Source organism: Culex pipiens, chromosome 1, assembly GCF_016801865.2.
Source record: "Culex pipiens pallens isolate TS chromosome 1, TS_CPP_V2, whole genome shotgun sequence".
In the NCBI taxonomy this organism is placed as follows: Eukaryota; Metazoa; Arthropoda; class Insecta; order Diptera; family Culicidae; genus Culex; species Culex pipiens.
The window spans coordinates 17,311,753-17,325,075 of record NC_068937.1 but is presented as its reverse complement, the minus strand read 5'-3'; the positions used below and the strand labels follow the sequence as shown (position 1 = coordinate 17,325,075).

General features: G+C 37.1%; 2 protein-coding genes and 1 pseudogene across 2 annotated transcripts; 1 reads left to right on the top strand and 2 right to left on the bottom strand.

Annotated features, from left to right (window-relative positions):
• The first annotated feature begins 269 nt into the window (after nt 1-269).
• On the top strand, nt 270-1,446 carry LOC120428507 (uncharacterized). The gene is made up of 2 exons (XM_039593519.2): nt 270-475; nt 527-1,446. Exons 1-2 carry the CDS (start codon nt 333-335, stop codon nt 1,401-1,403), a joined length of 1,020 nt encoding a protein of 339 aa, XP_039449453.1. The 5' UTR covers nt 270-332; the 3' UTR covers nt 1,404-1,446.
• On the bottom strand, nt 1,420-2,224 carry LOC120428508 (frataxin homolog, mitochondrial-like). The gene has a single exon (XM_039593520.2). The coding sequence runs from the start codon at nt 2,079-2,081 to the stop codon at nt 1,500-1,502; it is 582 nt and encodes a 193-aa protein (XP_039449454.1). The 5' UTR covers nt 2,082-2,224; the 3' UTR covers nt 1,420-1,499.
• An 8,726-nt stretch (nt 2,225-10,950) lies between these two features.
• Nucleotides 10,951-13,323, bottom strand: LOC120428505 (60S ribosomal protein L26-like; annotated as a pseudogene).

The following is a 13,323-nucleotide window of genomic DNA, read 5'->3' as shown; positions in this document are numbered from 1 at the left end:
TTCACCAAAATGGGTGGCAACTTTTCCCGTCGTTCAAATTCTTCCTTCTCGCTCACGTCCACAGGGATGGTAGCGAACAGGTTTCCAGACGAATTTTGAGCGTCCTAGCCCAAACTGCCTGGCTTTGCAGGTAGCGCTTCGGCATTCTTTAGCTTCTTCAAATCTGCCGATCCTGCTCTTTCTTGCCGTGAGGCATTTTTTGCACTTTTCAGGAGGAGTACCTCACTGATTGGTGGTCCACAAAGGAATGAGCAGTTTTGTTTTTGTTTTGATTTGCTGATCAAAAGGGAACGTCGAACCGGGTGGAAGCAGATTCTGAGCAGAAATTCGAAATGAAGCGAAAACATTGGGGTGCCTTCGAGGATGGCAGTGACAAAAAGAAGGAAGTGGCGTCCAACGAGATTATTCTGCCCATGACCAAAATGGAAAAGTTCCAACAGATCAAGCTGCCGTACACGATTTCGCGCGAGAAGAGGTGATTTCCGATTTCGGGTTTTTGAGTTCCGCTAACTTTGGTTGATTTCAGGATTCCTCTGAAGAACCCGTTGGTCACGCAAACGGTCGAGGTGATGAACCAAACCGAGATGATTCAGACGCTGATTGATACGTACTCGACCAAGTCCGGGTACAGCTACATTCTGAACCCGTGCCAGCTGATGCCCAACATTGACTTCCCGCCGGCCAATACGGCCGATCTGAGCCGGAACGAGAAGATAACAAGACCGTTCTGGTTCGTCAACCCGCATGACAGTAGTTTCACGCGTGGTCAACCCCGGAACTACCCCAAGCTGACCCGGCCGGTGCTGATGCAGGCCCTGCGGAAGGTCATCTGCGGTCTGCTGCGGGTGGCCGGATTCTCGGAGATTAACGAATCGGCGCTGATCATGATGGTTGACGGGATGGACCAGTACATGCGGCTGATGTGCGAATCGATGCGGGATGTGCTGGTCAGCGAGGGCCGGGAGACGGAGTCTTTCCTGGACATTTTGACGCTGGAGCGGGGGTACTTTTCGGTCACGAAGCGAAGCGTTACGAGCTTGCACAATTACTACAAGGACATTGGCAATAAGAACAAGAACGAGATTCGCGAGTTTAAGGACATCTTCCAGGAGTACGACAAGCTGCTGCAGGAGAATCACCAGAGTGCGGCGCAGAGCATGCATTCGAACAGCAGCCGGGTCAAGGAGGAAGATTACATGAGCTTCCTGGACGGGAACTCGCAGCATCAGGGACAAACGGGAACGATGGCCACGATGGACGGCACCTCGACGATCAACATCATCAGCTTCCTCAATGGAGAGGAGAATGTCGGACTCCTCGAGGGTAACATTCTGGATTCAGCCAACTCTAACGACAACATCGTTCAGCAACACTCGCAGGAATCGTTTCACTCAGAAAACTAAAACAATCTCTCTCAAATAAAGCGCTTCAATCAATTTATTAACATTCGTTTGGATTCCCTGTTGTCCTACCTAAAAGTACTAGTTCCGTCTCAACTCCTACTTCCTCCTACTGTGCGGCAGCTCCAGAAACTGCACCTCCCCCTTCGTAATCGCGCCAATCTCCCGCTGAAGCAGCTCGTGCAACGACACCCCGTCGTGCTTGTACACCCAGCAGCCCTCGTTCACCGTGGACTTGTCCGGCACAAAGTCGTACCGCTTGGGCCCACTCGTGGGCGAGCTGAGCCAAATCTGCCGGTTCGGCGACTGCCGATTGATCACGTACGTCCCGTACGGTTGGCCCAGGTTCACCGTGAGGACGCCGTCCCCGTACGTCACGTCGGCCGCCTTCAGGGAGCTCGTCTCCTCGACCAGCTGCTCGAAGTAGTCGCACAGCGATTCGAGCGTGTCCGAACATACCGCCTCGAACGTTACGGAATCGATGAGGGACGCGGCGATGAAGTCGTTCGGGTTGGTCGTGACGGATCGGAGGATGTTGACTTGCCGGTGGAGGGGCGAGCATTCGGGAACGGTGTGATGCCGGGACGGGACTTGGAATCGGTTGGTCAAGCAGGATGAAGAGCGTGTCCACAGCTGAGGTGTGATCCGGCGGACGGAGCGGAACAAGATGAGTGCGCTCATGGTGTTAAATTTCTATTTCCGGATTGGAAAGTTCCAAAAATTGCAGATCAAAATCGAATAACAATGTTGTTGTATTGATTCATAAGTTTCTGTCAAATTGTCAATCCCGCCTGGGATGAAAACAAACAACCACCCGCCACCCACTAGAGATCCTAAATAGGGAGACTGGTCGAAGTGAATTTGACGTACCCAAACAGACACGAGTTTGACGTATCCAAACGAGCATTTGCCTTTACACCCTTACCAAAAATCATGATTTTTTGAGTTCCAAATCCCACTTTTCATACGAATTTTTCAGTTCAACCCATATAACCATTTTTATGGTTGTAGTACCTGAACTCAAAAAATCGTATGAAAAGTGGGATTTGGAACTCAAAAAGTCATGATTTTTGGTAAGGGTGTACGCCCAGCAAAACTTATCAGTGTTGCCAAGCTCAAAACATACGTTGCCAGATCGATTTAAGGCCTATCTACAATCACTTAGCTTAGAAAATTTCACTTAGCTTAGGAATTTGAATCAATAGGGGGATGGCGTCGCTATTTTTAGACCACGTTTTCCACTTTTTCTCATTGAAACCGACTACTTTATCGACTTCATTTTGCTGGGCGAGATAGGACGCCGTCTATTTTTAGACGATGACTCAGCACTTTTCCACTCTTGCGCTTAAAAAAACCAGGTGGCAGCACGATGTAACGCCACGTCCCTATGGAAATGAAGCCGAGCTTCTACAATGGAAAAGTAATCAAATTAGAAACTGACGTATGGCTTGAAAAATTTCAAAATCTACGGTAAGTTGACGTTTCAATTTCAAAGGTAAACAAACAACTGCATAGCAACGTATATCAGCCCAGCAAAATTTCTAAGTTGATTGTGGATGACGGCCGTAAGTTGCGACTTTCCTAAGTAACTACTTTACTTAGATGTTCTAAGCTAAGTGATTGTAGATAGCCCATTAGCCAGCTTAGACCAGTCTCCCTATTTAGGGTCTCTACCACCCACATCAAAACATTCATATTTGTTGCACCCCGATAAAAAGTTGCTGTTTAGGTAAAAAACAAACTGCCAAGACTTTTCTTATGTATAAAAGTGCTGGGAATCGATTGGAGGGAGTTTCATCCTGGGTGGACCACGGGAAATCCAGATATGGCCGAAATTTTACCGGAACTTTAATTCCAACGATTTAAAAAAAAAACCCTGTGAAAAATGTTGCTCGTGACGAAATACACTCAAACCCCGATGGTTTGACATCAACTGTTGTCAAACGAACGGGGTCACGTTTTAGTTTGACACCCCTTTTACGCGAAGTTCACAAACACAACCAAACGTTTGTTTTGATAGTGTGCGTGAGTGCCGTGTAAAAAGTGACAGCTCGTCACTTTTTAGTTTGACTTTGACTAACCAACGAGGTACAAACTAAAAAAGTGTCAAACGAAAAAGTGACCAACGACCGGGGGTTGAGTGTACAATTCTGTAAGAATATCGTAAAATTTAGTCGATAAAGTAGTTGGTGGAGGAAAAGTGGGAAACGTGATTTATAATTTGTAAATTCAAGATTGCGGTCAAAACGGCGCTAATGAAATCAACCACTCAAATTAGACTAAAATGGGGTCACAAAACTCAATTTTGATGATGAAATAAGAAAATAAAAAAAACTTTAAAAAAGTTATTTTTTTTATTCCTGATTCGATTATTAGAAGTCCCATACAAACCTTCGGATAATCGAGTCTGGACTGTAGTAGATTAGGATCGAAAAAATTGAGATCATTTCCAGAGCAACATTTGAAAGGGGCGGTACGACATTGCTCTTACGGCCTTTCCTCCCATTTAAACGCGTGTAATGAAAGGCCGTAAGAGCAATGTCGTACCGCCCAGTCTTCCCGAAACGCGCGCACACCGTACACGCCGTACAAGTTTTCAGTGCAGATGAACCTCAAACACACCAGGCTGCCATGTTCGAGTTCTCCCCGCACGGCGCACTCAAGTTTACACGCGGTGTAAACACGGGGTGCACACCTCGGGTACAACGCCGTGCGAGCGAAGAGCGTGTAAAGAGACGAAAAAATGACTGCTTCTCACTCTCTCTGTGTCAAACACTGTAGTGTGACTGCAGCGGAGAATAAAACACCTTTTTACAGCAGAGGGAGCGTGAGGGAACTATTTTTGTCTCTTTTGCGCGTCGTCGGCTTGCACGGGGTTTGTACCCGGGGTGCAAGGTTCGGTTTTAAACTCAAGGTTCGTGTGCGCGTACAGACTGTACACGGGAGAGTTTAAGTTTGCTTGTACGCGTGCACACGCGGTGCTGGTGTTTGATCGAGTACAGAAAACAGAGAACGTGGTTGAACGCGGTGCACGGGGATCACTGGTACCGCCCCTTTCAAATGTTGCTCTGGATTTGACCGTAATTTCTCGATCTACCTACTATCGACCAATAAGGACTGACGATCGAGAAAATCTCGATATGTGTTCAAAGCACGGTCAACCCTTGTTTTCAAAAAATCAATGGCTGGAAAATAATAAAATAAAAAATTTAGATGTTAAAAATGCAAATGTTTTAGAATTCAAACCTACCAATTTTAAAGCCTTTGAGATTTAAAAGAAAAAAGTAGAAAATTTTAGAATTGTATTTTTTTTATTTAATGATTACTGTAATTTTGTTAAGATCTTTTTTACGTTTTTTTTCAATTTCTTATTTTATAGTTTTGTTTTTAAATATCTCTTTTCTATTTATTTTTTTTGGAAATTGAGCTATATATTTTTAAAACTTTTAAATTTCGTAGCTTGTGTGCTTCCTTGTGCCACGGCCTATCTTTTTACAGCAGACGTGTCATAAGATAGCACACAAGCGACGATTTATTAAAAATTCTTAAATCGTTTTCCAATTTTTGTTTTTTAGAGGTTTTGATATATTTGGTCTTCTAAATTTAATTTTTTAATTAAATAAAAAGTTGTTTTTAAAGTTTTTTAAAAAATTATTGAATTGTTTTGAGTTTTGTTGGGCTAAGGGCATCTCCACCGCAGGGACCTAATTGCGTTGCAAAGCTAATTTGGCACCCGCGTCAAGCCCACCGCGGTACTTGTGCGAGAGCTAATTTAGGTTCGAGTTCAACCGTGTTCATCCGAATCTAAACAAAACTCAGGTTAGCTCCGGGATCTACCGGGATCAAATCGTCTGACGGATGGTTTTTTCAAGCAAAACAATGTAATTAGGTCAATGTGAGTTTGTAAACAAAGAGTTTATCCTGCTCACGACAGTAAATGTTTACATTAGGAGTGATGATTGATTTTTCGATTCAAATTCTTCGAGTTTGGAGATATTTTCCCTCCTGTGCTGCAAGTTTACGCATGAAAAATGACTTTTGGCCACCTTTTGGCAATCTGGGGTGATGCAGTTTAGTTTTTGAGGTCAGATTGGGGCTGTGTTTGATTAATTTTGGTCAACGCATTGTCGATCAACTGCTGGACATGCAAGAGACAACCCAAGTAACCATCCAGCACTAGGAAAAATCATAAAACAGCAATAAATCAGTAATCCTAATGCAAGATTGCCATGCAACAGCACGTGCAAGTGCTAATTAGCATTGTGGGAGTAGCATTCAAGATAGCTGAGATAGTGCTGTTTAAGTGCGGCGGCTGGCAACTCTGTTTGTAAGTTTTCATGAAACTGGCAACAGTGTAAGCTTTGTTTATATTCGGAACGGTAGAGCGAGGGAGACGGCATGAAAACATGTTATTATTTCATTCCAACCGTGGGAAACTGCGAGTTTTTCTTGAGATCATCAAATTATGATACAAATAGGTAAGTTTAAAATGTGTAACAGGCAAGGTAACAGGCGTGTGTATTCATTTCAGAAGTGGCACAAATAAGGCCTGCAACATTTTCAGCGTAACAAGCTGTTCGGGGTGGACGCCGGACTCATCACACATCATTAGAATTTTCAGGAAAACGTTAACTGTGGAAAATATGTGCGCGGTTCCAAAATACGGAGTGTTGAGCCGAGTGTAGATCGGATATGTGTTGTTAAATTTAAAAATTGAATAAATAAACGTAGAATTCAAAACGAACAACACAAAATATGTTTTGTAAATCGAAACGAATTCACTGCATTAAAATAGATCATCAAAAAACACTACCCGTAATCACTTCTGGCACTTACTGTATCAGCAATTAGTTTACAAGTACCTGTAAAGTATCCTCGGATAGCCACCTTTCATTTATGCTTGAAAGCTCGGGCTCACGGACATCAGCGACAACAATTTCCACCATCGGGCATCAAATCTCCAACAGGTCAAGTTCGAGCAAAAAAAAATCATCCCTCACTCGGATCACCTGAGTCGGTAACGTAGTAATTGTAAACAAACCCAAAAATAGAACATGGCGAGAGAGGAAAGGGAGAGAGAGCAACATTTTTGCTCCTCCCATTTTTTGACGTTTTGTGCAGGGTTGGATCGAAAACAGTAGGGGCCAGCACTTAAACAGCCGAGAAAAGTCCAAAAGCGGCCACTATTCAGCACTATAGTAGCTGTTGGTGCTGAAGTAAAAACCGTTTAGCTTTTACTTGCAGCTATGAAAGCGCATTAAGGGCTGAACAGTGACTGTTATTTAGTGCTGGATGGTTACTTGGGAAGTCATTTGTATTGAATAAAAAGCCAAATTCAAGCAAAACATTTTAAATAAGCCAATATGGATTCGAAAACATGCAATCCTGATCTTAAATTCTGAAATTCTTAAATTCTTAAATTCTTAAATTCCCCGATTTTTAAATTCTTAATTTCTTAAATTTTCAAATTTCTGGTTTTGAATTCATTTTTTTTGTATTTTTGATAAAAATAGTATTTTTTTTCGTAAATTTTTATTTTCGAATTTCTAAATTCCAGAGTTTTAAGCTTTTGGAATTTCGACTTGTAATTTCTGTTTTTTTTTTTATAAATTTTTGAGCTCTTACTTTACTATTAATTAATTAATTAATTAATTAATTAATTACTTTAATATTTAAATTATTATTCAATTATGCATATTTTTAATTTTGAATTTCCAAATTTGAGATTTTTTATTATTGAGTTTTTCAGTCAGAAAATAGATATTTGTATGATAATTGTCAAGTTTTTTTTTTCACTCTGGTTTACTTCATTTCGATCCCGTCCGTGTGGATCGAAGGACAGCGCACTGGACACACAATCCAGAGGTTGCTGGTTGGTACTAGCAATAGTGGCCGACATGTCTGCCGACAGCTATAAAGACAACTACTTTTTTTACTCCATTTCGACCATAAAACTATATCTGTCCTTTTAATTTCAAAATTCTGCATTTTGAGATTCGGCGGGGATTTTCAATATTATTATATCCTGTACAAGATTATCAATACGTTTGTAATTTTCAGTCGCATTCAAAAAGGAAAATTCCAATTCTTCGATTCTTATTGCAAACAAGCACCGTGCGAAGAAACGTCAAACGCCACTTTTCGTTTTTGTTACTTTTTAGTTGCGTACCATTTAAGAAAAATCTTTTCGTTGCCCTTTCCCTGACCATTTTTTACATGGAGTTTTGCGTTCCTTCCAATCTGCGTATTAGCCTTTACGGTACTACTATTCAAAATATTTTTAAATCAAATGAAAAAAAAATTATAAAAAATGTATTCGTATTTTTATTTTACTCCCTGCCCTATATTTAAATTTTAATAAATAATTTAAAAATGTTCAAATCGGTTCAGTTATTTTATAAATTTTGAACATTCATGTTTAATTTTTTTGTGATGGTTTACTTATATTAAACATAGGTGGTTGATTATTTATTATTTAAAAATACCAAAATAAACATAAATTCCACAATTTTTCAATTGAATAAAGTCGTTTTGAACCAAATAACTCATTTCTTTAATATTTATTAAAATTTGATAATCAAAATAAATGCATCTTCAACCAAAACAAATACAAATAATTCAAAAAATCGCTGAAAAATTTGCCACCCGCAGCTCGGGGACTTCTCGAGCACCTATCTTGGCTACTCGACGGATCCCCGATGAACTTTTTCTTCGCTGAATGAACTCGAAGGCTAATTTAGCTTTAGCTTTGCTACCCGCGGTGCGAATGTTGGGGTGCAAACATGTCGGGAGCTAATCAGATGAACTCTTTTAAAAATTTGAAAATGATATTTCATAGATGTAAGCAAACAATAAGGACATATAATGCAATTGGAAGCATGTTCTATCATACTAGAACATAGTTTCATTGATTTTTGTCAACTAAACGGCTAAAAATGGAAAATGAATAAATTAGATCCCCGCGGTGGGCTTGATTCAGTAGCCAAATTAGCTCCCAGCGGTGCGGAAACGTGTATTAGCTACGGAGCAAAGCTAAAACTGGGGATCCAACCGATAGGTTTGCCACGCAATTAGATCTCTGCGGTGGAGATGCCCTAACAATCCAAAGATCGTCAGTTTGAGTTCCAGGGTAGATGAAAGCTTATAGGTGTAAAAAGAGGTTTGTATTGCCTCAACAATCAAGCCTTCGGACACCTTATTACAGGATTGTTACGGGAAAGTCGAAAAAAAATCTGCGCCGACCGAAACCTCAATCCGCGCCATTCAAAATAAAATCGCGACCAACATTCAAGAAATGTTATTTCCAAAGAAAAAAAATAATACAGAAAGTATTTGATAGAAAAATGAAACTCGTTTTATGTTTGAAGGAATGAAAGCAAAAAATACCTCAAAAGGCGTCAAGAAAAGTGTCACAAAAAAAATCTTTTTGCAAATCAGAGGGACACTACAATAATTTTGACCAATATAAACAAAATAGAAAATTATAAACAAATATAAACAAAATTTAAAAATCTAATAAATGAAATTCATCTTCAAAAATATAAGCTCACAAAAAACAAAATCTAAAATTTTAATATGATTAGATTTTAGATTTCGAAATTCTAAAAATTCTAAATCTATGAATTTTAATCCAGATTGTATTCAAAATTCCTCACCAAAATTTCATTCCGAAACAAATTGCATTTAAAATATTTGAAATATTTTCTTCTAAAAATTTAAGAATTTAACAATTAAAGAATTAAAGAATCAAAGAATTTAAGAATTTAAGAATTTAAAAATTTAAGAATTTAAAAATTAAGAATTTAAGAATTTAAGAATTTAAGAATTTAGGAATTTAGGAATTTAGGAATTTAAGAATTTAAGAATTTAAGAATTTAAGAATTTAAGAATTTAAGAATTTAAGAATTCAAGAATTCAAGAATTTAAGAATTTAAGAATTTAAGAATTTAAGAATTAAAGAATTAAAGAATTAAAGAATTAAAGAATTAAAGAATTAAAGAATTAAAGAATTAAAGAATTAAAGAATTAAAGAATTAAAGAATTAAAAAATTAAAGAATTAAAGAATTAAAGAATTAAAGAATTAAAGAATTAAAGAATTAAAGAATTAAAGAATTAAAGAATTAAAGAATTAAAGAATTAAAGAATTAAAGAATTAAAGAATTAAAGAATTAAAGAATTAAAGAATTAAGGAATTTAAGAATTTAAGAATTTAGGAATTTAAGATTTCAAGAATTTAAGAATTTAAAAATTTAAGAATTTTAAAATTTAAAAATTTAAGAATTTAAGAATTTAAGAATTCAAAAATTTAAGAATTTAAGAATTTAAGAATTTGGGAATTTAAGAATTTAAGAATTTCAGAATTTAAGAATTTAAGAGTTTAAGAATTTAAGAATTTAAGAATTTAAGAATTTAAGAATTTAAGAATTTAAGAATTTAGGAATTTAGGAATTTAGGAATTTAAGAATTTAAGAATTTAAGAATTTAAGAATTTAAGAATTTAAGAATTTAAGAATTTAAGAATTTAAGAATTTAAGAATTTAAGAATTTAAGAATTTAAGAATTTAAGAATTTAAGAATTTAGTAATTTAAGAATTTAAGAATTTAAGAATTTAAGAATTTAAGAATTTAAGAATTTAAGAATTTAAGAATTTAAGAATTTAAGAATTTAAGAATTTAAGAATTTAAGAATTTAAGAATTTAAGAATTTAAGAATTTAAGAATTTAAGAATTTAAGAATTTAAGAATTTAAGAATTTAAGAATTCAAGAATTTAGTAATTTAAAAATTTAAGAATTTAAGAATTTAAGAATTTAAGAATTTAAGAATTTAAGAATTTAAGAATTTAAGAATTTAAGAATTTAAGAATTTTAGAATTTAAGAATTTAAGAATTTAAGAATTTAAGAATTTAAGAATTTAAGAATTTAAGAATTTAAGAATTTAAGATTTCAAGAATTCAAGAATTCAAGAATTTAAGAATTTAAGATTCTTAGAACTTAAATTTTATTTGAGATTTTTGAGATTTCCTTTTTTTTGTTTGCAAAATTGTTTTAAATTTAATATTTAAATTTTTTTTATTTTGATTTTTATTTAATTTTGTTTTAATTTGAATTTTTCTTAAAATTTTTAATTTTTTATTTTTTAGATTTTTTGAGCAGTGAATTTCAGATTTTTAAAATTCTGAATTTAAAAATTTCAGATTTTTTAAATTACGATTTTAAAAATTCGAATTTTTTTAATCTGAATTTAAAAAAAATATATTAAAAAAAACTATTGAATTATGAAAAAGTTTCGATTTTTTAATTTAAAGTTTTGAACGACGGAGCATTAATTTTTTAATGCTCTGATCTTTTATTTTTCGCCAAGAATGTTTAAATTTTAGAAAACATATTTCTACGAGTAAATCCCATCTAAAACTCAAAGGCAAATTGAATATATCGACGGTAACATTTCAAAAGGCATCATATACATTTTGACACTTTCTGGGTTATTGTATATTCTAAAAGTACTTCTAATAAGCTACACAGAAAAAAAAATGTAAATTTACCCAACACTGAAACGATGTTTTCAATGTAAACATGCTCAATGTAATTTTGAAATTCGTTGTAAAAGGATGTTTCGCATTTAAACAACCTTATTGTAAATCGAGATTCAACGTAATGCATGAATCACACTTAAATGGAATTTTTGTTCCTGAGAAATCAATAATTTGAAAATATGAAAAGCATGTAAATGCTCTTTTGATGTAAAATTTTGCTAACGTAAACGCATAAAGCATTTAAATTTAAATTTCAACTTTGTTTTGAGAATGACAGCTAAGCGGATGATGACAACAAACCATTCGTTGCCGTTCAGTGCAATGTTATGAATGGTTTGCGCTAATCAAAATAATGTTGTTTGTGGATAGAGTGCCCAATTTTACAAAAACAATCTCAAAAAATGTCATGGTGGATGCAAGTATTCCGGGACATTTGAAAAACAATGGATGCCGGTGAGGGGCAACTTAAAAATAGTTGCGGACGGCATCTATTTGTTGATTTGGCAATGAAATGGTTTAGCTTCGAAAACTTCAGTAAGTATTCTATTTCTTATTTAAAACTAATTAACTTTCGTTCATCTTCAACTGCAGCTTTTGGCTGGTTGCGCTGCTTAATTGTGGTGATATTACACCACATTTAATTGAATTTGTTTACTTTCTTAGAATGCAACGGAACAGCCAATCACAGAAGGCCCGTTATTGTTTAGAAAAGGATCGCGTAGTCTGAATTTGTGGGGGGAGAGCTTAACAGCTGGCCTTCATCGCAGAGGCCGCGGCCGATTCCTCGGTGTACTTGCCCTTGTCCTTGGAAAACGCCTGCGTCCAGCGACGGTGACCCAGGATCCTCTTGCGATCCTTGTTCATTTTCAGCTTGACGATCAGAAACTTGAAAGGGTGCACACCGACGTACACGTTCGTTCCGTTGGCCCTCTTACGCTGGATCCGCTCAATGTAAACGACAGCCTTCTAACGGTAAACCTGGATGTTTTTGCCGATCTAGTTTCCCTTGTAATGGCCACACACAACCTGAACTTCGTCGTCCTTGCGGCTGGCATCAAGCGGACGGTGTACTTCTACTTCATCTCTGCCTGAAGGCAAAGGGCGAGCAGTATCTGGAGCGAGGAACCGTAGAATTTCACCTTGGCACGCTTGGCGTGAATCACGCCAAACTGACTAACCAGTTTAACTTCATGTGGGGCACCGACGGAGAGCGCAGATCACTGGAACGGAAAAGCACCCTATCTGGTATTTTTTCCAAGACACTAAAATACGGGGCACTAAAAATATGGATCGTTGCTGCTGTTATTTTTATATGCTTCAGCGGCAAAAAATCCTTTAATTGTTTTGTGATAATTGCTACGAAGAAAAACTGTCAAAAAACTGCTACGAAAAAGAACTGTCACAGTTGTCGGAGTTTGCATTCATGTGCACGGCTATCTTGGCATACTTATGATTAAGATATTTTACAACTCCGACAAGAAATGCATTCTAATTTTAAAACACAGCTTTATCCAAAATTGAGTAAAAGATTTTCCCCTTTTTTCTCAAGCTTGGGAGTAAAATTGTTTGTGAAACTGGAGCAAAACCTATAGGACATTGTCGGAACAACGCGGTACAAGCAACAGATGGTGAAGATTCCCGATCGCGTCAAAGCGCTGAACGAGATGGTAGCGGGGGGGGGGGGGGGCGGGGGGTTGTTACTTCGATGGATCCTGGGGGAAGCCAGGGAACGGGCGCCGTTAGCCACGCTTCGGCATCCGGTTCAAAGACACCCCCAGACACGTGACCCGCGTGTGATACCTCTGATGCTCGATTCCGTCCCCAAATGTGGATGAATTTCTAACAGATCTAGCAACACATTCTTTTCCAAAACCTCATCCAGAACTCAAAATTTCCAAATTTATTTGTCTTATGTTGCCGAATAAACATGTGTTGTGTTCTCGGTTGTGTTAGTTGTGTATGCAATCTAGTCTGTTTATTATTTTAACAGATTTTGACAAATACACTGATCAAAATCGTATCAAGAAGTTGACCATACCATGCCAGGATTATTCGCGTATGGTACGCGCGTATGGTATGCTGTCGTACACAGTATGCGGTATACTCGAAGTGCTTAACCCTTGAGGTCCATTCTTAATAAAGCAGAAAATGAGTTTCAGATTGTTTTCAGTTGATTAAACTACAATTTTCATTAAAACTTTTAAGTTTAAAAAAAATCGTTGTGCCCCCACGTGGCAAAATTTGAACAGTGAACACGCATGCTGTCAAATTCCTAACCATTGATAAGGGACCGTTCTTTTATTACGTAACGCAAAATTTTGGATTTTTGACCCTCCCCCCCTTCGTAACAAATCGTAACAGATGAGCGATCCCCCCCTACCCCCCAT